Consider the following 25,093-nt stretch of genomic DNA (forward strand, 5'->3'; position numbering starts at 1 on the left):
TAGAATGCAGTGGCGCAATCTTGGCTCACTGCAATGTCCACCTCCCGGGCTCAAGCGATTCTTCAATCCACCCGCCTGAGCTTCCCCAAATTTTGGGATTACAGGTGTGAGCCACCATGCCTGGCCTCCCTTTAAAATGTTGTCCCATCTACCCTTACAGAAAAATAACAGGAAAATATCAACACTATTATTTAACATTGTCCTGGAAGTACTAGCCAATGAATTAGACAAGATAACTAACTACAACGTGTGAATATTAAAAATAATAAGTTATTATTACTGCAGGTGATACTCTATATCTATAAAGTAAAAAATGTAAAATCAGAAAACTATAAAAGTAAAATTCTTTTCCCATGTTGGAGTAACTGGTACTAGACTTGGCCTTCTGCTATAAACAATTAGAAAAACTGAACAAAATGCATGAAAAAAATTGTTTTCAGACAATGAAATCAGGGAGTATGGGACTGTGATCCCTGAGAGAATGGAACCAAGTGAGGCATGTCCTACTATCACTTTGGCTTTCTGGACTGGAATACAGGAAGAGAAAATCACACTGAATGGAGCAGAGATCAGTGTTCAGGAGCATGAGGTGTCTGGAAGTTTGAGGCAAAGCACCAGAGAAGAGGCAAGTATGCAAAGAGATCAATAACTCTTCACAGGAGCCCTGAGTTGCTATGAGCAGAAAAATTCCCAGAGCTTACACACAGAGAGTTGGAAGATATTTAAGTTGTGTTTTTTTTCTTTTTTTTTTGAGATGGAATCTTGCTCTGTTGCCCAGGCTGGAGTGCAATGGCGTGATCTCAGCTCACTGCAACCTCCGCCTCCTGGGTTGAAGTGATTCTCCTGCTTCAGCCTCCTGAGTAGCTGAGATTACAGGCGCCTGCCACCACACCCGGCTAATTTTTGTATTTTTTAGTAGACCATGTTGGTCAGGCTGGTCTTTTTTTTTTTTTTTTTGGAGACGGAGTCTCGCTCTGTTGCCCAGGCTGGAGTGCAGTGGCGCGATCTCGGCTCACTGCAAGCTCCGCCTCCCGGGTTCACGCCATTCTCCGGTCAGGCTGGTCTTGAACTCCTGACCTCAGGTGATCCACCCGCCTCAGCCTCCCAAAGTGCTGGTATTTTAGGTGTGAGCCAGCACACCTGGCTGATAAGTTTTGACCAGCCAGAGTAAACATTCTTTGCTGAAGCTGAACATCCAGGGCATAAAGTAGAGACCCTGGAAGAGTAATATCTTAGTAGTAGGACTAACCTAACACAGCAGTAAAGATAACTCTAGAACTGCCCCAAAGCTTAAAAACAAGCTTCCAAATCAAGCTGATCCATTAACAAATTAACAAGTAAACCAAAATTCAATTAAAGACAGACAACAAAATTCAGACACTCAAAAATATATATTTATGGCCGGGCGCGGTGGCTCAAGCCTGTAATCCCAGCACTTTGGGAGGCCGAGGCGGGCGGATCACGAGGTCAGGAGATCGAGACCATCTTGGCTAACACAGTGAAACCCCGTCTCTACTAAAAATACAAAAAATTAGCTGGGTGTGTTGGCGGGCGCCTGTAGTCCCAGCTACTCGGGAGGCTGAGGCAGGAGAATGGCGTGAACCCAGGAGGCGGAGCTTGCAGTGAGCCAAGATCGCGCCACTGCACTCCAGCCTGGGGCACAGAGCAAGACTCCGTCTCAAAAAAAAAAAAAAAAAAAAAAAAAAATATATATATATATATATATTTATAGTGTCCACCATTCCATAAAAAAAAGATTAGTGCTGGGCACAAGGGCATGAGGCTGTAGTCCCACCTACTTGAAAAGCTGAGGCAGCAGGATCGCTTGAGTCCAGGAGTTAGAGGCTGTAGCGCGCTATGATCACACCTGTAAATAGCCACTGCACTCCAGCCTGGATAACACAGTGAAAGCCTGTCTCCATAAATAAATAAATAATAAATAAATTTTTTTTTTAAATCAGAAGGAAAATTAGTCAATAGAAACAGATCTAGAAATGAAAGAGATGTTAGAGTTAGCAAAGAAGGATGTTAGCATTAACTATACATACACTCAAAGATTTTTTAAAAAATGAACATATTGAAAGATATAAAAATAGTCAAATAACATTTCTAGAAATTAGGGCCGGGCCTGGTGGCTCACGTCTGTAATCTCAGCACTTTGGGAGGCCGAGGTGGGCGGATCACTTGAGGTCAGGAGATGGAGACCAGACTGGCCAACATGATGAAACTGCGTCTCTACTAAAAATACAAAAATTAGGCTGGATGTGGTGGCTCAGGCCTGTAATCCCAGCACTTTGGGAGGCCGAGGCAGGCAGATCACCTGAGGTCAGGAGTTTGAGACCAGCCTGGCCAACATAGTGAGACCCCGTCTCCACTAAAAACACAAAAATTAGCCAGGCGTGGTGGGCACCTGTAGTTCCAGCTACTCAGGAGGCTAAGGCAGAAGAATCGCTTGAACCCGGGAGGTGGAGGTTGCAGTGAGCCAAGATTGCACCATTGCACTGCAGCCTGGGCAACAAGAGTGAAACTGTCTCAAAGAAAAAAAAAAATGAACAGAGCTTTAGTGAAATGTGGAACAATATCAAACAGTCTAATATATTTGCAACTGAGGTTCCAGAAAAGGTGGGGACAGAAAAAACATTTGAAGAAAAAGGAAAAAACAGAAATAACACTGTAAGGTTCTTATAATATACATGAGAAGTTGGCAAACTTTTACTTAAAAGGCCACACAGTAAATACTTTTGACTTTGCAGGCTATGTGGCCTCCACTGCAACTACTCAACTCTGTCCTTATAGCACAAAATGTGTCATATTTATGTAGACATTTTGGACTTGATGAAAAAATATGTAATTGAATGACCATGGCTATGTTTCCATAAAACCTTATTTACAAAAGCAGGTAGGCATTCAGGCTTGGCTTGAAGGCTGTAGTTTGCGAAATCTGCTATATATGAAGCTCTATAATATGTGATGAGTAATAAGTGAAATGCATATTGTAATGAGGCAAAATGCATATTGTAACCCTGACAGCAACGACTAAAAATAAGACAGAGATTAAGTTAATAAGCCAACAGTGGAGATGAAACAGAATACTAAAAAAGTGCTCAATATTCTTTTCGTTTGTTTGTTTCAGGGATAGGGTCTCGGTTTGTTGTCCAGGCTGGAGTTCAGTGGGAGGATTATAGATTTACTGTAACCTTGAACTCCTGGCCTCAAGTGATCCTCCCACCTCAGCCCCCTGAGTAGCTGGGACTACAGGAGACCACCGTCATGCCTAATTTTTTTTTTTTAATTTTTTGCAGAGATGGGGTCCTGCCATGTTGCCCAGGCTGGTCTTGAACTCCCAGCCCTAAGCGATCCTCCCACCACGGACCCTCAAAGTATTGGGATTACAGGCATGAGCCACCTCAATATTCTTTAACTGAGGCAGGATAAAGAAAAGCAAAAGAACAAAAGATGGGCCAGGCACAGTGGCTCACGCCTGTAATCTCAGCACTTTGGGAGGCTGAGGCGGGTAGATCACAAGGTCAGGAGTTCGAGACCAGCCTGGCTAACATGGTGAAACCCCATCTCTACTAAAATACAAAAATTAGCCAGGTGTGGTGGCGAGCACCTGTAATCCCAGCTACTCAGGAGGCTGGAGCAGGAGAATCGCTTGAAACCTGAAGGCAGAGGTTGCAGTGAGCTGACATTGTGCCACTGCACTCCAGCCTGGGGGAAAGAGTGAAACTCTGTCTCAAAAAAAAAAAAAGAAAAGAAAAGAAAAAGAACAAAAGACATGAAAAAGAAGTTGGCATAAATAGAAAACAAATAGCAAGATAGTACACTTAAATCCAACTATATTGATAATTATATTAAATGTTAATAGTCTGAACTCCATTTTAAAAGGACATTATCAGGCCAGGCATGGTGGCTTATGCCTGTAATGCCAGCACTTTGAGAGGCCAAAGTGGGCAAACTACTTGGGGGCAGCAGTTCAAGACCAGCCTGGACAACAGAGAGACACCTATCTCTACAAAATAAAAATTAGCTTGGCATGGCGGCATGCACCTGTGGTTCCAGCTACTGATGGGGCTGAGTTGTGAGGATCACTTGTGCTTAGGAGGTCAAGTCTGCAGTGAACCATGTTAGCACCACTGCAACTCTAGCCTGGGTGACAGAGTGAGATCCTGTCTCAAAATAATAAAATAAATAAAACACTTGAGCAATACTATCAACCGACTTGGACAAATTTACATTTACAGCACACTCTACACAACAAGAGCAAAATATGCATTCTTTTTAAGTACATAGCAAACATTAATCAAGATAGACCATACCCTGAGCCATAAAACATGTTATAATTTTTAAAAATTTTTTTATTTTTTAGTTTTAGAGACAGGGTCTTGCTCTTTCAGTCTGGAGTACAGGGCTGCAATCATAGCTCACTATAACCTCAAACTTCTGGGCTCATGCAATCCTCCAGCCTCATCTTCCCAAGTAACTAGGACCACAGGTGCATGCCACCACACCTGGCTAATTTTTAAGTTTTTTATAGAGTCAGGGGTCTGCCTACATTGCCCAGGCTGGTCTCAAACTCCTGGCCACAAGTTATCCTCCTGCCTCAGCCTCAGGGATTTACAGGCGTAAGCCACCACACCTGGCCTAAGTTTTAGTATATTTAAAGGATTAAAATCACACAGAGTATGTTCTCTGACCACATGGAATCAAACTAGAAGTTAATAGCACATGAAAATCCTGAAATACTTGGAGATTAAACATTAAACTTCTAAATAAATAGACATTTATAGAACACTCTACACAAATCAAAATTTGTTGTTTGTAGTTCAAGCAGTTTAGAGGAAAACGTATAGTTCATTTTTTATTTTATTTATTATTTTTTGAGACAGAGTTTTTGCTCTTGTTGCCCAGGCTGAAGTGCAATGGTGTGACCTCAGCTCACTGCAACCTCCGCCTCCCAGGTTAAAGCAATTCTCCTGCCTCAGCCTCCCAAGTAGCTGGGATTACAGGCATGCGCTGCCACACCCGGCTAATTTTTTGGATTTTTAGTAGAGACGGGGTTTCACCATGTTGGTCAGGTTAGTCTCGAACTCCCGACCTCAGGTGATCTGCCCATCTCGGCCTCCCAAAGTGCTGGGATTACAGGCATGAGCCACTGCGCCCGGCCAGGAAAATGTATAGTTTTAAATTCTTATATTAAAAAAAAAAAAAAAAAAAAAAAAAGTTTTAGCTGGGTATGGTGGCTTTTGCCTGTAATCCCAGCACTTTGGGAGGCTGAGATGGGCAGATCACTTGAGCCCAGGAGTTCGAGACCAGCCTGGGCAACATAGTGAAACCCTGTCTCTACAAAAAATACAAAAAATTAGCCAAGTGTGGTGGCTTGCGCCTGTAGTCCCAGTTATTTGGGAGTCTAAGGTGGGAGAATCACCTGAGCCCAGGAAGCCGAGGCTGCAGTGAGCCATGATTACGCCATTGCACATCAGCCTGGGTGATGGGAGTGAGACCTTTCTCAATTAAAAAAAGAAAAAAAGAAAGTTCTGAAAAAATTAATGAGTTAAGTTTCAACTTAAGAATCTAGAGAAGGGCCGGGCGCAGTGGCTCACGCCTGTAATCCCAGCACTTTGGGAGGCTGAGGCGGGCAGATCACGAGGTCAGGAGTTCGAGACCAGCCTGACCAACATGCTGAAACCCCGTCTCTACTAAAAACAAAAAAAAAATTAGCCGGGCGTGGTGGCACACACCTGCAATCCCAGCTACTCAGGAGGCTGAGGCAGGAGAATCACTTGAACCCGGGATGGGGAGGTTGCAGTGAGCAGAGATCGAGCCACTGCACTCCAGCCTGGGTGACAGAGGGAGACCCAGTTTCAAAAAATAAAAAAGAATCTAGGGAAAAGGAGATCAAATTAAACCCAATGTATGTAGAAGGAAGGAAATGAACAAAAAGAAACCAAAGAAATGATAGAGAAAAATCAATGAAAACAAAGCTGGTTACCTATATCAGTATCAATAAATTAATCATTATCAATAAAGATTGATTAACCTTTAGCTAGATCAACCAAGAAAAAAAAAAGAAGACATAAATTACCAGTATTAGGAATGAAAGAGGGAAGCATCACTACAGATTCTACAAACATTGAAAGAATAAAAAGAAACTATTATGAACTCTATGCTAATACATTCAACAAAGTAAATGAAATAGATGAATTCCCTGAGTGATATAAGTGATCAAAATTAGTACAAGAGGCCAGGCATAGTGGCTCACGCCTGTAATCCCAGCACTTTGGGAGACCAAGGCGGGTGGATTACCCGAGGTCAGGAGTTTTGAGACTAGCCTGGCCAACATGGCGAAACTCCATCTCTACTAAAAATACAAAAATTAGCCAGGTGTGGTGGTGTGTGCCTGTAATCCTAGCTGCTCAGGAGGCTGAGACATGAGAATCACTTGAACTCAGGAGGTGGAGGTTGCAGTAAGGTGAGATCACGCCACTGTACTCCAGCCTGGGTGACAGAGTGAGACTGTATCTCAAAAAACAACAACAAAAAAAACCCAAAAAAAACCTAGTACAAGAAAAAAATTAAAAATCTGAATAGCCATATATCAAACTTAAAATTTAAATTATTTAAATTATCAATTTAAAATATATTTAAAAACTGCGCACAAAGAAAACTCCAGACCCAAATAGCTTCAGTGTTGAATTCTATCAAACATTTAAGAAAGACATAATACTCATCTATACAAACACTTTCATTAAATAGACAAGGAGAAAAACTTTCAACTCATTTTATGAGGCCAGTATTACTCTGATACCTAAACCAAAGGCATTATAAGCAAATAAAACTATAGACCAATATCCCTTGTAAACATGGACACAAAAATCCTAATTAGCTGGGCATGGTGGCGTGCACCTGTAGTCCCAGCTACTCAGGAGGCTGAGACAGGAGAATCACTTGAACCTGGGAGGCAGAGGTTGCAGTGAGCCAAGATTGTTCCACTGCACGCTAGCCCAGGTGACAGAGTGAGACTCTGTCTCAAAAAAAAAAAAAACAAAAAACCCCGACTTAATATTATATTTGTGGCCGGGTGCAGTGGTTCACACCTGTAATCCCAGCACTTTGGGAGGCCGAGGCAGGTGGATCACCTGAGGTCAGGAGTTCAAGACCAACCTGGCCAACATAGCAAAACCCTATCTGTACTAAAAGTACAAAAAAATTAGCTGGGCGTGGTGGCGGACGCCTGTAATACCAACTATTTGGGAGGCTGAGGCAGGAGAATTGCTTGAACCCAGGAGGCAGAGGTTGCAGTGAGCCAAGATCACACCATTGCACTCCAGCCTGGGTGACAGAGTGGGACTTTGTCTCAAAAAAAAAAAAATTATATTTATAAAGCAAATATATATGAAAGGATAATACCAAGTGAGGTTTATCGCTGGAATACAAGATGTTTAACAGTTGAAAATTAATCAGTACAATCCACTACATTAACAGAATAAAAAAAAATAGGGCTATCTCAACAGACACAGAACAGACATTTGAAAAATCCAACACTTATTCATAATAAAAACTCTAGTGAAATAGAAATAGAAGGAAACTTCCTCAGCTGCTAAAGGCCATCTACAAAAAGCCAACTGCTAATATCTTATTTAACTATGAAAGATCAAATGCTTTCCCCCTAAGGCAGGGAACAGGGCAAAGATTTGTGCTCTGAACTATTTCTATCCAACATTGTCCTAGAGGTGTTAGTCAGTGCAATAAGAGATGTTGAAGAAATAAAAGGCACAGGCCCAGCGTGGTGGCTCACGCCTGTAATCCCAGCACTTTGGGAGGCCGAGGTGGGCAGATCACCTGAGGTCAGGACTTTGAGACCAGCCTGACCAACATGGTGAAACTCCATCTCTACTAAAATTACAAAAATAAGCTGGGCGTGGTGGTGGGCACCTGTAATCCCAGCTACTCAGGAGGCTGAGGCAGGAGAATTGCTTGAACTTGGGAGATGGAGGTTGCAGTGAGCCAAGATTGCACCATTGCACTCCAGCCTGGGTGACAGAGCGAGACTCAGTCTCAAAAAAAAGAAAAAAAAGAAGTAACAGGCATAAGGAGTAAAAAGGAAAAAGAAAAACTGTTATTGTTTATAGATGACACAATCATGTACACAGAAAATCCTATAAAGAATCTTCTTGAACAAATAGCTGAATTTAACAAGGTCACAGGATACGGGATCAACATATGAAAATCAATTTTATTTCTATATGTTAGCAATGAACAGTTGGAAAATAAAATTTTTAAACAATGCATTCGTAAAAGCACCAAAAATGCTTAGGGGTCAATATAACTAAATTATTTGCAAACTCTATATATTTAAAACTACAAAACACTTGAGAGAAATATAAACAATCTAAATAAATGGAAAGATAAGCCATGCAGATGAATTAGAAGAAACAGTTAATGTGTCAATTCTATTCAAGTGGGACGTACAGGATTAATGTAATCCCAACAAAATCCAAGCAAATTTATCTTTGTAGAAAGTATCAAGCTGCTTCTAAAATTTAAAGGGAATTCGGTGGACCTAAAATAACCAAAACAATTTTGAAAAAGGAGAAGAAAAGGGAACCTACCGTACGTAATTACAAGACTTACTATAACTATGGTAACCAAGATAGTGTATTATTGGCAGTAAGACAGACACATAGATCAATGGAATAGAGTCCAGAAATAGACACATGAATATATTATCAATTGATTTTTTAGTCAGGTTCACTTTATCAATTGGCTCTTGACAAAGATATCACAGTCACTCAATGGGGAAAGGTTCATGTTTACAAACAAATGGTGCCAGAACAACTGGTATCCGTTACAGAAGAAAAATAATCTTGATTCTTACTCTACACAACATACAAATTTTCATTTGACAAGGATCATAGAAAAAGTTTATAGAAAAGATCATGGTAAAAGCTAAATTTCAGAAGAAAACAAAGGAGAAAGTCTTCGGGACCTTGGGTAGGCAAAGATTTCTTTTTTTTTTTTTTTTTTTTTTTTGAGACGGAGTCTTGCTCTTTCACCCAGGCTGGAGTGCAGTGGCGCGATCTCGGCTCACTGCAAGCTCCGCCTCCTGGGTTCACACCGTTCTCCTGCCTCAGCCTCCCGAGTAGCTGGGACTACAGGCGCCCGCCAACACACCCGGCTAATTTTTTGTATTTTTAGTAGAGACGGGGTTTCACTGTGTTAGCCAGGATGGTCTCGATCTCCTGACCTCGTGATCCGCCCGCCTCGGCCTCCCAAAGTGCTGGGATTACAGGCTTGAGCCACCGCGCCTGGCCCAAAGATTTCTTAAGACACAAAAAAGTGTGACGTACACCAAGTGCAGTGGCTCGCACCTGTAATCCCAGCACTCTGGGAGGCCGAGGTGGACAGATTGCTCCAGGAGTTCAAGACTAGCCTGGGGAACATAGCAAAACCCCATCTCTATTTTTTATAGAAAATAAAATAAAATAAATAAAAAGCATGAACTATAAGAAAAAGTTGACAAATGGCTTTGTCAAAATTCTGCCCTTTTAAAGATACCATTAAGGAAAGGAAACCCAGCCGGGCGCAGTGGCACATGCCTGTAATCCCAGCACTTTGGGAGGCCGAGGCGGGCGGATCAGGAGAGGTCAGGAGATCGAGACCATCCTGGCTAACACGGTGAAACCCTGTCTCTACTAAAAATACAAAAATTAGCCGGGCGTGGTGGCGGGCGCCTGTAGTCCCAGCTACTTGGGAGGCTGAGGCAGGAGAATGGCGTGAACCCGGGAGGTGGCAGTGAGCTGAGATCGCTCCACTGCACTCCAGCCTGGGCAACAGAGCAAGACTGTCTCAAAAAAAAAAAAAAAAAGAATAGGCAGAACTAATCTATAATCACGTAGGGGAGATTACAGTTGCCTGAAACTGGGAACGAAACAGGAGGCTCTACTACAAAATGGCATAAGAAAAAAAGGCATGAGGGAAATTGTAGGTGATGAAAATGTTTCATATATTATTTATGGTGATTATTACATATGAACATATGTCAAACATTAAATTGTACATTTACAATGGGGGCATTTTACTGTATGTAAATTATATCTTAATTTTTTCTCTAGATGGAGTCTTGCTCTGTTGCCCAGGCTGGAGTGCAGTGGCATGATCTCAGCTCACTACAACCGCTGCCTCCCAGCTCCCAGGTTCAATCAATTCTCCTGCCTCAGCCTCCCTAGTAGCTGGGATTACAAGTGCGTGCCACCACACCTGGCTAATTTTTTTTGTATTTTTAGTAGAGATGGGGTTTCACCAGTTAGCCAGGCTGGTCTCAAACTCCTGACCTCATGATCCGCCTGCCTCGGCCTCCCAAAGCGCTGGGATTACAGGCGTGAACCACCGTGCCCAGACTAAATTATATCTTTTTTTTTTTTTTTTTTGAGACAGAGTCTTTCTCTGTCGCCCCTTGTGTCTGAAACATTCCTCACCCAGGAGTGAAGGATCTTCACATAACTTGTTCCCCAACTCTACACAAGTCTTTGCTTAAATGTCATTTCATCAGAGGTTTCCTTGACAAGCCCATCTTTAGTATGGGAAGCTTTAGTTAATCACTATGGCTCAATAGCTATTGTCATAGAAACTATACCATATGAGGTATAGATTAGGAAACATGATAGTTGTCTTCCAATACTGAAAGGCAATTATGTGGAAGAACTAGAATTATTTTGTTTTTGTTATTATGTATTTTTTATTATTATTATTTTTGAGACAGAGTCTTGCTCTGTCGCCCAAGCTGGAGTGCAGTGGCACTATCACAGCTCATTGCGGTCTTGACTTCCCAGGCTCAGGTGACCCTCCCACCTTAGCCTCCTGAGTAACTAGGACTAGAGGTATGCGCCACCATGCCCAGTAATTTTTTCTTTTTTTTGTAGAGATAGGGTCTCACTATTTTGCCTATGCTGGTCTCAAACCTCTGGGCTCAAGTGATCCGCCTACCTTGGCCTCCCAAAGTGCTGGGATTATCTATCGGCATGAGCCACTGCACCTAGCTGTAGAATTCTTCTTCTTTTTTTTTTTTTTTTGAGACTGAGTCTTGCTCTGTCGCCCAGGCTGGAGTGCAGTGGCACGATCTCGGCTCACTGCAAGCTCCGCCTCCCAGGTTCACGCCATTCTCCTACCTCAGCCTCCCGAGTAGCTGGGACTACATGCGTCCACCACCACGCCTGGCTAATTTTTTTGTATTTTGAGTAGAGATGGGGTTTCACCATGTTAGCCAGGATGGTCTCGATCTCCTGACCTCATGATCCACCCGCCTCAGCATCCCAAAGTGCTGAGATTACAGGCGTGAGCCACCGTGCCCAGCCAGAATTATTCTCTTAATAGGTCTAGTAGACTAGGCTTCCAGACTAAGCACTAGAATCTAAGCTCCAAAAGGTATGAGTCTCTGTTTTTTTCCACCTCAGCATCCCTAGCACAGTGCACAATGTCCTGCATATAGATGCTCAGTCAGTATTTGTTGAATCAATAAATATTCACTAAAAAGCAAATGGACCAAAATATAGGACTAAAGGGAAATGAATTTGAGCTCATAAAGAACAGCTATTTATTTATTTATTTATTTATTTTTAATTTAAAAAAATCTTTTTAAAGACGGTCTCGATCTGTCACCCAGGTTGGACTACAGTAGGTGATCACAGCTTACTGCAGCCTCAGACTCCTGGGCTCAAGAGGTCCTCTCGCCTCAGCCTCCTGAGTAGCTGGGGTTACAGGGCACGCCCACCACGCCCAGCTAATTTCTTAATTATTTTGTAGAGACACAGTCTTGCTATGTGGCTCAGGTTGGTCTTTAACTCCCAGCCTCAAGTGATCCTCCAGCCTGGACCTCCCAAAGTGCAGGGATTATGGGCAGGCATGACCCACTGTGCCCAGCCTTGAAGTGGATTTCTTTTTTTTTCTTTTTTTGGGGGGAGGGGACAGGGTCTTGCCCTGTCGCCCAGCCTGGAGTGCAATGGCATTATCACGGCTCACTGCAGCCTCAATGTCCTGGCTCAAGCAATCTTTCAACCTCAGTCTCCTGGCTGGGACTACAGGCACATGCCACCATGCCTGGCTAATTTTTGTGTTTTTTGTAAGATGGGGTTTTGCCATCTTACCCAGGCAGTCTCGAACTCTGAGCTCAAGCAATCAACTCACCTTGGCTTCCCAACGTGTTGGGATTACAGGCATGAGCCACTGCACTCAACCAAAATGTATTTCTTACTGTGGGTTTTGGTAAGAAAAATTTGAGAAACACTGGGCCAAACTGATTAACAACAGAATTAGTCACTTTGCAAAGTAACACTTTCTATGCTACCACTGTAGCAGAGGTGAAATGTCATTGATTTAGGGTGACTGCATTTGGTAGGAGGTGGGACTGTACGATCTCTCAGGATTGTTCCAGCTTCAACACTTTTAAACTATTTTGTTGCAGTTAAATGATTACTACATATGTTCCTGTTTGTTACAATGAGATCCTGAAATAAATCAAGTTATACCATAAATGCCAGCATAAGTTGTTGGGGGTTTTTTTTTTAGATACTCTAAAAATGAGAGAAACTATTGGTTCTACTTTGTGTATTAATTGTTTTAGGTATATTTTGCTATTGAACATGTGTGCTTATTATTTGGTATTTTAGTGAAAGATTAGAGACAGAGAGATGAATCCTTTTTCCTTTAGAGGTTATAGGTCAAAGGCTGAGGGTAGAGAATTTATACCCCTAAATTCTAGAGAGGGAATTTCATTCTGCTTTTAAAGAACAATTCTGTTAAAAACAGGCTATTGGCTTCCATTACCCAGACATCTGTGCTACATTTCCACTTACCTAATAAAGCTCCAGACTTTTTTTCAATGTGAAATCATAAAAGCTCCAGACTTAAAGTGGCCCAAAAGTATTATGGTTTTATCACAGCTTATAACGTAAAAATTCTAATGTATCAATCACACTAGAGAAACACTGAAGCTTGGCACTGGGATGGAGTAAAAATGGTAAAATACCAATCATCTCGAGTTCTTAGGGATGAGTTATTCTGGTGCACTATTTTCTAAGGAATGAGAAATAAAGCAGTAATGTCCTTTGAGACCCTAAGGTAAAGAAGCCATAGAAATCTGGTGTGTCCCTTTCTGAGTGCTGTCACTTCTCAGCACTCAATACTGCAATGTCCTCAGGACCAGTGACAGCATGCAGTCTGCTCACCGTGCCCATGGTTTCAAATTAGCTGTTGCAAAACTGAGATAAAATGACCTTGCTGGCATCTCAGTATCAATTTTGCATAATGTCAAAATACAGCTCTGGTATCAATAACATTATTAAGAAGCAAGATGTACTCCCCATCCTCTTTAATGTTTTGTCTCAGAGGCCATTCCACCTAAGAGATGACCAGGTTCTATGATGGGGCTTCCTCAACCCCTCTGGCTTGAGAGTAAGGTGACTGGGGAAGAAGAGCCTGTCTAAAATAAATTATCCTTAGGAAGAAGTTGGCCGGGTGTGGTGGTTTATGCCTGTGATCCCAGAACTTTGGGAGGCTGAGGTGGGCAGATCACCTGAGGTCAGGAGTTCGAGATCAGCCTGGCCAAGATGATGAAAAAGACACACACACACACACACACACAAATTAGCTGGGTTGGTGGTGGGTGCCTGTAATACCAGCTACTTGGAGGCTGAGGCAAGAGAATGCTTGAATCCAGGAGGTGGAGGCTGCAGTGAGCTGAGATCACACCATTGCACTCCAGCCTGGGGTGACAAAGTGAGACCTTGTTTCAAAAAAAAGAAAAGAAAGAAAGAAAAAGAAAAAGAAGGTGTCAGCCCTAGGGGGGAAAAGGAGAGAAATCCTGTAGGGTAGGAATCAGGTCTTACAACTTTTCCTCATTAACTCCCTTTCCTTAGCGTGATCATAGCTCACTGCAACCTCAAACTCCTGGGCTCACGGGATCCTCCCGCCTTGGCCTCCCAAACTGTTGGGATTACAGGGTGAGCCATTGTGCCTGGTCTGCTTCTCTTAACGTCTTCCCACTCCCACCTCATTCTCATATGATTCTATCAGGAGCCTCTGGCAGTAGATAATTTGCCTCTGGGGGAAATGCAAACAACTAATAATCCCTGAAAAAGATAACTAATCTTATAAGAAAACAGAAAATAAGAGTTAAAACAATAAAGTACCTTGTAAGGATGTGAAATAATGAATGAGTACTCAGTATACCTACTTTAAAAATTACCCTTGTTTGAAATGAAACCTAAATCCCAAATGCAGTACATAACTCTGTGGACATGTCTTATAATATAAATGATTTACATTTATAATACCAAAATAACAGTTTATACATAAAAACATTTCGGTACTTAAAAATAGCTCAAGGCTGGGAGTGGTGGCTCATGCCTGTAATCCTAGCACTTTGGGAAGCTGAGGTGGGTGGATCACTTGAGGTCAGGAGTCTGAAACCAGCCTGGCCAACATGGTGAAACCCCATCTCTACTAAAGTACAAAAAAAATTAGCTGGTGTGGTGGTGGCGCCTATAATCTCAGCTACTTGGGAGGCTGAGGCAAGGCAGGAGAATCGCTTCAATCAGGAAGGTGGAGATTGCAGTGAGCTGAGACTGCGCCACTGCACTCCAGCCTGGGCGACAAAGCAAGACTCAACTCACCAAAAAAAAAAAAAAAAAAAAAAAGCCCGGCACAGTGGCTCAGGCCTATAATCCCAGCACTTTGGGAGCCGAGGCAGGCGGATCACCTGAGGTCAGGAGTTCGAGACCAGCCTGACCAACATGGAGAAACCCCGTCTCTACTAAAAATACAAAATTAGCTGGGCTGGTGGCGCATGCTTGTAATCCCAGCTACTCGGGAGGCTGAGGCAGGAGAACTGCTTGAACCCAGGAGGTGGAGGTTGTGGTGAGCTGAGATCACGCCATGGCACTCCAGCCTGGGCAAGGCAACAAGGGTGAAACTCCATCTCAAAAAATAAAAATAAAAAAATAGCTCAGGGGCTGGGCAGGGTGGCTCATGCCTATACTCCCAACAGTTTAGGAGACCGAGGTAGAAGGACTGTTTGAGCCCAGGAGTTCAAGACCAACCTGAGCAACATAGTGAGACCCTGTTTCTACAAAAAAAAAAAAAAAAAAAATTAAAAATTAGCTGGGTGTGGTGGCCTCCTATAGTTTGGAGGCTGAGGCAGGAGATTCGTGTGAGCCCAGGAGTCGAGGCTGCAGTGAGCCACGATCACATCACTGCACTCTAGCCTGGATGGCAAACTGAGACTGTGTCTCAAATAAAAATAAATAAAAAATAAAAAAGTGTGTACCACCTCCTTCCACTCTCTCTCTTGCTCCTGCTCCCGCATGGGAGACATGGGATTGAGTTGTGTCCCCCAAAATTATATGCTGAAGTCTTAAACCTGTACCTACACCTGAGACCTTAATTTGCAAATAGGGTCTTTGCAGATATAATCAAGTTAAGATGAGGTCACCCTGGATTAGGGTGGTATCATTAAAGGAGAGATCTGGAGAAAGGAGGACACTGAGAAGACACACACAGGGGCTGGGTGAGGTGGCTCACACCTGTAATCCTAGCACTTTGGGAGGCCAAGGAAGGGCAGACTGCTTGAGGCCAGGAGTTCCAGATCAACCTAGGCAAACAGGATGGTCTCAAAAAACAAAAACAAAAACAAAACCACACACACAGAAGGAAGAGCACCACGTGAAGACAGAAGCAGAGGATGAATGATGGAGCTACAACAGAAGGAATGCCAAGGATTGCTGGCACCCACCAGAAGCTAGGAAGAGGCAAGGAAGGACTCTGCCCTACAACCTCCAGAGGGAGCATGGCCGTTAACACCCTTGATTTCAGACTTTAGCCTCCAGAACTGTGGGAGAAGAATCAACATACGTTGCTTCGTAGGTGATGTGATGCTAGGGTAGATGCTTGAAAGGCAAGTATGTTTTCACTCAGAAAAAAAAAAAAAAGAGGAAAAGCATTCTAGGCAGAAGATATAGTTTGAGCCAAGGCACAGACTGGTATAATCAGAAAATAGAAAGTAAGTTGTTCAATATGGCTGGAGCACAGGGTGCAAAAGAGATGGTGAGAGATGGGTGGAGCACCTTATTTGCTTCATTAAAGAGTTTGGATTAGACCCTGTAAGCACTGGGATGGGGGTGGGGGGCATTAAGGGGTTTGATCAAATCAAGCGTAAGAACGTCATTGGCAGTGAGACCAGGCAGGAAGCAGTTGTAATCTAGACAAAATGTAGGGGTAGAAATGGAAGTGTTGGGCTGGGCATGGTGGCTCATGCCTGTAATCCAGCACTTTGGAGGCAAGGTGGGCAGATCACTTGAGGTCAGGAGTTTGAGACCAGCCTGGTCAACATGGTGAAACCCCGTCTCTACCAAAGTAGAAAAATTAGCCAGGCATGGTGGCATGTGCCTCCTGTAATCTTAGCTACTCAGGAGGCTGAGGTGGAGAATTGCTTGAACTTGGTAGGCAGAGGTTGCAATGAACTGAAGTTGCACCACTGAACTTCTCCAGCGTGGGTGACAGAGTGAGACTACATCTCAAAAAAAAAAAAAAAAAAGAAAAGAAAAAAAAAAAAAAGAATGTAAGTCGTTGTAGGTAGTGGGATGTGGTATGAGTCTGTTTTCTGTTACTTATAACAACAACAACAAAACACTGAAACTGGGTAATTTATAAAGAAAAGGAGAAAAAGCAGAAAAAAAAATCATGAAGAAGATAAAGGAAAAAGACAAATAATGAAATGTATGTATTACAGTTCTGAAGGCTGAGACATCCCAGGTCAAGGGTCCACACTTGGCAAGGGCTTTCTTGCTGGTGGAGACTCCTTGCGGAGTCTGGACAGTGCAGAAGGATCGGTAGTGATATGGTTTGAATCTGTGTCCCTGGCCAAATCTCATGTCGAATTGTAATCCCCAGTGTTGGACGTGGGGCCTAATGTGAGGTGACTGGAGGACCACTGGGGCAGATTCTCATGAAGGTTTGGCACCATCCCCCCTTGATACTGTACAGTGAGTGAGTTCTCACGAGATCTGGTTGTGTGAAAGTGTGTGGCAACCTCTCTTCTGCCTACTCCAGCCATGTGAAGATGCCTGCTCCTCCTATGCCTTCCACCATAACTGGAAGCTTCCTGAGGCCTCCCCAGAAGCAGAAGCTACTATGCGTCCTGTACAGCCTGCAGAGCTGTGAGCCAATTAAACCTCTATTCTTTATACATTACCCAGTCTCAGGTATTTCTTTATAGCAATGCAAGAACGGGCTAGTACAGTGGCAAGGGGGCTGAGGGTGCTCATATCTCCCTTCCTCTTCTTATAAAACCACTAGTTCCTCCCATGATAACCCACTAATCCTTCATAATCCAATCACCTCTTAATGGCCCCACCTCTCAGTACTGCCACATTGCGCCACGCATGGTGGCTCATGCTTGTAATCCCAGGACTTTTGAGAGGCCAAGGCAGGCAAATCGCTTGAGCCCTGGAGTTGGAGACCAGCCTGGGCAACATGGCGAAACCCCATTACTACAAAAAATACAAAATTAGCCAGGCATGGTGGCATGCACCTGTAGTCCCAGGTACTCAGGAGTGTGAGTAGGAGGATCACCTGAGCTTGGGAGGTTGAGGCTGCAGTGAGCCGTGATCATGCCACTGCACTCCAGCCTGGGGCGACACGGTGAGACTCTGTCTCAAAAAAAAATACTGTCACATTGAGGATAAGTTTCAACATGAGTTTTGAAGGGAACCAACATTTAAACCACACTAGTGGTGATGAAATAAGTAGACAAGGCAAGACAGGTGGCTCACTGGAGGTCAGGAGTTCGAGACCAGCTGGCCAACTTGGTGAAACCCCATCTCTACTAAAAATAGAAAAATTAGGCCGGGTGCGGTGGCTCACGCTTGTAATCCCAGCACTTTGGGGATGCCGAGGCGGGTGGATCATGAGGTCAGGGGATCGAGACCATGGTGAAACCCCGTCTCTACTAAAAATACAAAAAAAAAAAAAAAAAAATTAGCCGGCGTGGTGGCGGGCGCCTGTAGTCCCAGCTACTCGGAGAGGCTGAGGCAGGAGAATGGCGTGAACCGGAGGCAGAGCTTGCAGTGAGCTGAGTCACGCCATTGCACTCCAGCCTGGGTGACAGTGCCAGATGCCGTCTCAAAAAAAGAAAGAAAAGAAGTAGACAGAGATAAGCCAGAGGTAGAATCAGCAGGACTTGGAAGCAGCATAAATAAACAGTGGGTAAACACATGGGCTATGCCATCAAAGTGAATCTAAACCTGCTCTGCTGTGGTTTACACATCCATTTCCTCACCTATAAATGGGGGGTTTATAAAGTGCAGTACCTACTTCATGGAATTGTAGATTCAACGCGACATTGCAAATGTCAAGAACTCCGCAGGTGCCTGGGACATTGTAGCTGCTCAATAATGTATGAGCTGCTGTTATAATTCTTATCATCATTGCTATCAATCACCAGTTAGATACAGAAGATAACCACAAACTTACTGAATTCCAAACTTATTACTGCAGCCTTTTCTTAACCGCTGAAATTTACTCCTTCATCTGTGTCTCCTTTCTTGGGAATTAGTACCACTATTTCCCTCTAGTGCCTAATCCAGGACCCAGGAACCGTCCCAGGCCAAACCTTTCCTTTCTCAGCCTCCATATCTATTCCCTCAGACTTGGAGACTAACAAACGAATAAGTAAATGAATGGTACATGTTGAAAGTTCCCTACATGATTTCTTTTCAATGTGTTCTGCTCTCAGGATATCTTCCCACCTCCAGATGTTTGATGAACTTTTTTTTTTTTTTTTTTGAGACGGAGTCTTGCTCTGTCCCCCAGGCTGGAGTGCAGTGGCGCGATCTCGGCTCACTGCAAGCTCCGCCTCCCAGGTTCACGCCATTCTCCTGCCTCAGCCTCCCGAGTAGCTGGGACTACAGGCACCTGCCAACACGCCCGGCTAATTTTTTGTATTTTTAGTAGAGACGGGGTTTCACCGTGTTAGCCAGGATGGTCTCGATCTCCTGACCTCGTGATCCGCCTGCCTCGGCCTCCCAAAGTGCTGGGATTACAGGCTGGAGCCACCGCGCCCGGCCTTGTTTGATGAATATTTACTTCCGTGTGTGTGTGTGTGTGTGTGTGTGTGTGTGTGTGTTTAATACTTAGCTCTTCTAGAAAGTATTTGGTGTACTGTGTGATGAGAAGATCTAAATTTTTCCCTAAGTAGCTAACTACTGTAGATAAGAAGGAGGGAGGGGTGAGAAAGGAAGAAAAAAAGAGAAAATGGCCAGGTGACTAGATGCTAAGATAAATGATTGGTAGCATTTACACTGTTACCTCTTGTTTAAGGTTTGATTTTCAGAAACTGATCAGAAACGTAATTTTGTTCCACAAAAAGATGATCTGTTTCTTAGAGGCAAATAAATGCCTTCCTACTTCCCTCCTTTTCCCCCAACCTCTGTCTTTAATCAAGCTCACAGAGTTTGTATATAGGTCTATATATGTTATATAGGTGTATGTGATATGTCAGATATACCATATATACAAGAAAGACACAAGGCCATTTTATAAATTATGATGAAATATGTAAACATCAAAGGGACAGATATTTGTTTTCCACTGACCAACATATTCTCCTTTCCTTATGAGGAAGTGATATGGAAAGTCAGTCATTAAAATGTTGCTCACTGAGCATGAAGTCAGTATATTATGGATGTCTGGATATACACTCAGGAAACCTAGGCTGGAGATAAAGATTTAGAAATCATCAACAGAGGGTGGCATTTGAAAGACTTTAATAACTGATGATAAGAGTTTGGTAAAATGGACCAGGCGGGGTGGCTTACATCTATAATCCCAGCACTTTGGGAGGCTGAAGCAGGTAGATGTTTGAGCTCAGGAGTTTGAGACTAGCCTGGGCAACATGGTGAAACCTCATCTCTGCAAAAAAAATACAAAAACTAGCTGGGTATGGTGGCACGGGCCTGTAGTCCCAGCTACTTGGGGGCTGAGGTGGGAGGATCACTTGAGCCCAGGAGTTGGAGGCTGCAGTGAGTTCGGATTATGCCACTGTCCTTTAGCCTCAGGGACAGAGCAAGCAACATTTTATTTAAATTAAATGTTATCTAATGTTTATTTAAATTAAATGTTAATAAGATGGTTTCTATACATTTACATTTAGCATTATTTGCCCTAGAATCCAAGGCAAAACAAACAAAAACAAAATCCCAGAGAAACACAAATTATTTATACAGTTCTCACATCATTTTTTTGAGATGGAGTCTGGCTCTGTTGCCCAGGCTGGAGTGCAATGGCGTGACCTTGGCTCACTGCAACCTCTGCCTCCTAGGTTCAAGTGACTCTCCTGCTTCAGCTTCCCAAGTAGCTAGGACTACAGACACACACCACCACGCCTGGTTAATTTTTGTACTTTTAGTAGAGACGGGGTTTCACTATGTTGGCCAGGCTGTTCTCGAACTCCTGACCTCAAGTGATCCACCTGCCTTGGACTCCCAAAGTGATGGGATTACAGGTGTGAGCTACCGCAACTGGTCTTTTCCCTTTCCCTTTCATCCTTGAATGCGTATGATTCAAAAATAAGAAAACACTCTACTGACATGGAAAGGTAAGAAAGTTAAGTTCCCTTGTATTATATGTATTGGTCTATACCTTGCCTTTCCTTTTTCTTTTTTTTTCTTTTTTTTTGAGACGGAGTCTCGCTCTGTCACCCAGGCTGGAGTGCAGTGGCGCGATCTCGGCTCACTGCAAGCTCCGCCTCCCGGGTTCACACCATTCTCCTGCCTCAGCCTCTCCGAGTAGCTGGGACTACAGGCGCCCGCCACCACGCCCGGCTAATTTTTTGTATTTTTAGTAGAGACGGGGTTTCACCGTGGTCTCGATCTCCTGACCTCGTGATCCGCCTGCCTCGGCCTCCCAAAGTGCTGGGATTACAAGCGTGAGCCACTGTGCCCGGCTGCTTTTTCTTAAATTAAGTTTGAGGCCAGAATGGCAAAATAGATTTTTAAAAATTGGCTGGGCATGATGGTGCAGGCCTGTGGTCCCAGCTACTTGGGAGGCAGAGACAGTGGATTGCTTAGGCCCAGGAGTTGGAGGCTGCAGTGAGCTATGGTAATACCACTGCACATCAGCCTGGGCAACAGAGCAAGACCCTGTCTCTAAAAAATAAAAAATTGTGGCCGGGCGTGGTAGCTCACACCTGTCATCCTAGCACTTTGGGAGGCCGAGGCAGGTGGATCATGAGGTCAGGAGTGCGAGACCAGCCTGGCCAACATGGTGAAACCCTGTCTCTACTAAAAATATAACAATTAGCCGCAGCGGTGCACGCCTGTAATCCTAGCTACTCAGGAGGCTGAGGCAGGAGAATCGCTTGAACTCGGGAAGTGGAGGTTGCACTGAACTGAGATCATGTCACTGAACTCCACCCTGGGGGACAGAGTGAGGCTCTGTCTCAGAAAAAATATATATAAATAAAAATAAAAAATTGCATGTGCCTGTAGTCCCAGCTACTTAGGAGGCTGAGGTGGGAGGGTCACTTGAGCCCAGGAGGTTGAGGCTGCAGTGAGCAGTGATTGCACCACTGCACTCCAGCCTGGGCACACAGACACTGTCTCAAAAAAAATTAAATTAAAATTAAATTTTTTTTTAATTTGAAACAAGAAATTGGGAAGACCAGAGTCCAGAGAAATAACTGGTTTAGAAGAAAAGCAACAACTTTGGTTTTATGTATGTTAGATTTGAGAGGAATGGGAAATCAGGTAGATATGGCCAGGAGGCCACTGGAAATGCTGGTCTGAAGTTCACAGGGACACTCAGACTTGAAGATAGAGGAGTAAGAGAATCTGCAAATAGCGATTAGGCTGTTAGCAGAAATGAAGGGGCTCAGGGGAAGCATGGGCTGAGAGGGGAACCTGGAGGATTGCCCATGGTTGTGCAGCAGGATGGGGAAAAGAAGCCAGTGTTACAGACAAGGAATTACAGGGAGAATTCAGAGAGCTTCATGACACATTAGCCAAGGGTGGAGAATTTCAAGAAAGATGCAGTGAAGGGGTTAAAGGGCCAACAGGCAGAACTAAAGTAGCTACCTGCGTTGTCTCATTTAATCCTCACATGCAACCTATTGAGGAGATGGTATTATTATTATTTTTTTTTTGAGACGGAGTCTCGCTCTGTCGCCCAGGCTGGAGTGCAGTGGCACCATCTCGGCTCACTGCAAGCTCCACCTCCCGGGTTCACGCCATTCTCCTGCCTCAGCCTCCTGAGTAGCTGGTACTACAGGCGCCTGCCACCACGCCCGGCTAATTTTTTGTATTTTCAGTAGAGACAGGGTTTCTCCATGTTGGTCAGGTTGGTCTCGAACTCCCGACCTCAGGTAATCTGTCTGCCTCGGCCTCCCAAAGTGCTGGGATTACAGGCGTGAGAAACTGCGCCCAGCCCAGAATTCTACTTTTTATCTATGCATTTAAGTGAGGTAGATGAAGAATTAAAATTTGTCATACCTGGAAATTTATGAATGCTGCTCTTGAATGGAGTAAAAAAGGGAAGATTCTAAGTCAAACAGTCTGTGTTTGGAGGATTGTCCTGTAGAGAGAAAAAAACAGATATTTATAATGTACTTTTGTAATAAGAGGCAGAAAGATCTGCTAAGGTACATAATATTTATTTAAATAAATTATATAAGGGCCAGGCACAGTAGCTCACGCCTGTAATCCCAACACTTTGGGAGGTCAAGGTGGGCAGATAACCTGAGTTCAGGAGTTTGAGACCAGCCTGGCCAATATGGTGAAACCCCATCTCTACTAAGTATACAAAAATTAGCTGGGCATGGTGGCAGGTGCCTGTAATCCCAGCTACTCGGGAGGCTGAGGAGGGAGAATTGCTTGAACCCAGGAGGCAGAGGCTGCAGTGAGCCAAGATCGTGCCACTGCATGCCAGCCTGGGCGACAGAGCAAGACTCCATCCCAAAAAAAAAAAAAAAAAAATTATATAAGAGCCTCTGTCAGATACCATTCTTAACATGTAAAAATAGATGATCTGGCACAGATTATTATTAATAATAGTTAATAATAATAGTTAATAGAAAATCATTAATAATTAGTAATATAATCTATAACAAATATGTAATATAATATATAATGATATAAAATATAATATACAATAGAAATAAATAATATTATTAATAACAGAAAGATAATTTGGCTTCAAATTGGCTTGTAACTCTTTTGAAAGAAATATATACATTTTATATACATATTTTTATGTTTTATATATAACTTTTTAACCTCACTCTTAATATTAAAGTTTATAAGAAGAGATTTCCAATATTATAATATATTACGGCAAATCAAAAGCAATCCTTTTTTTCGTTTTGTTCTGGTGTTTTTGAGATGGAGTCTCACTCTGTCACCCAGGCTGGAGTGCAGTGGCGTGATCTCAGCTCACTGCAACCTCCGCCTCCTGGTTCGAGCAATTCCCCTGCCTCAGCCTCCCGAGTAGCTGGGATTACCGGCGCACGCCACCACGCCTGGCTAATTTTTTTGTATTTTTAGTAGAGACGGAGTTTTTCCATGTTGGCCAGACTGGTCTCGAAATCCTGACCAACCTCAGGCAATCCTCCCGTCTGGGCCTCCCAAAGTGCTGGGATTACAGGCGTGAGCCACCGTGCCTGGCCATTTGGTTTATTTTTTGAGACAGTCTCACTTTGTCACTCAGGCTGGAGTGCAATGGCACAATCACGGCTCACTGTAGCCTTGATCTCCCAGGCTTAAGCGATTCTCCCTCTTCAGTCTACCAAGTAGTTGGGACTACAAGTACCCACCACCAAGCTTGGCTAATTTTTTTATTTTTTAGAAAGATGAGGTTTCGTCATGTTGCCCAGGCTGGTCTCAAACTCTTGGGCTCAGGCAATCCCTCCACTTCGGCCTCCAAAAGTGCTGAAATGATAGGCATGAGCCACTGTCCCCGGCCCAAACATACTTTTTAACTTTGACAAGAAAATAAACTGAAGACAACACTATTCAAAGGCAGGCCAGCAGATGATACCAAGATAGTTAAGTCCTATTGCTCTTTTCCTCCAAATGTCATCAATGTGGGATTACAGGTATGCACCACCACACCCGGCTCATTTCGTATTTTTAGTAGAGACGGTGTTTCTCCATGTTAGTCAGAACGCCCAATGTCAGGTGATCCGCCTGCCTCAGCCTCCCAAAGTGCTGGGATTACAGGGATGAGCCACTGTGCCCAGTCTTTTTTTTTTTTTTTTGCGACAGTCTCACTCTTGTCACTCAGGCTGGAATGCAGTGGTGTGACCATGGCCCTGACCTCTCAGGCTCAAGTGATCCTCCAGCCTTAGCCTTCTGAGTAGCTGAGACTACAGGTTTACCAGGCTAAATTTTGTATTTTTGTAGAGACAGGGTTTTTCCATGTTGCCCAGGCTGGTCTTGAAACCCTAGGCTCAAGTGATCTTCCCACCTTGTTGGAATAATAGGCATGAGCCACTGTGCCTGGCCCCAAATTAATAGTTTTTGAGAACAACTCGTTGCCACACTAAAAGCTCATCTGTCACCTAGTCCTAATGAGTTAGAAGGGCATTCAGAGAATGGCATTTACTTGGAATGCTTCACTGCTTCAACACTGCCGCTTAAGGGCATATTAACTACTGTCCAGTGTACTGGGTGTGTGCAGTGGTAATGTGTGGCCTTTTTTTTTTTTTTTGAGACGGAGTCTCGCTCCTGTTGCCCAGGCTGGAGTACAATGGCACAATATCGGCTCACTGCAACCTCCGCCTCCCGGGTTCAAGCGATTCTCCTGCCTCAGCCTACCGAGTAGCTGGGACTGCAGGAGCCTGCCACAATGCCCGGCTAATTTTTGTATTTTTATTAGAGGCGGGGTTTCACCATATTGGCCAAGCTGGTCTCGAGCTCCTGACCTTGTGATCCGCCTGCCTTGGCCTCCCAAAGTGCTGGGATTACAAGCGTGACCCACCGCACCTGGCCTAATTTGTGGCTTTTTAACAGAACTGATTTCTTTTTCCTTTTTCTTTTGGTTTTTGCTG

General features: G+C 43.7%; 1 protein-coding gene across 4 annotated transcripts in view; it reads right to left on the reverse strand.

Moving 5' to 3' along the window:
* LOC100594770 (zinc finger and BTB domain-containing protein 8A) overlaps nucleotides 1-22,617 on the reverse strand; it is a 41,995-nt gene extending 19,378 nt beyond the window's left edge. For 2 of the 4 annotated variants that reach the window (XM_030809144.1, XM_030809141.1), the window contains exon 1: nucleotides 16,782-16,851. In XM_030809144.1, the coding sequence (XP_030665004.1) occupies nucleotides 16,782-16,801 (20 nt within the window). In that variant the 5' untranslated portion in view covers nucleotides 16,802-16,851. Of the gene's footprint in view, nucleotides 1-1,795; nucleotides 1,825-16,781; nucleotides 16,852-22,538 lie in introns of those variants that run through there. The other 2 variants (XM_003276374.4, XM_030809142.1) reach the window with 2 other exon arrangements.
* Between the last annotated feature and the right edge of the window lie 2,476 nt (nucleotides 22,618-25,093).

The sequence above is a fragment of the Nomascus leucogenys genome, unplaced genomic scaffold (assembly GCF_006542625.1).
Source record: "Nomascus leucogenys isolate Asia unplaced genomic scaffold, Asia_NLE_v1 000791F_90619_qpd_obj, whole genome shotgun sequence".
Classification (NCBI taxonomy): Eukaryota; Metazoa; Chordata; class Mammalia; order Primates; family Hylobatidae; genus Nomascus; species Nomascus leucogenys.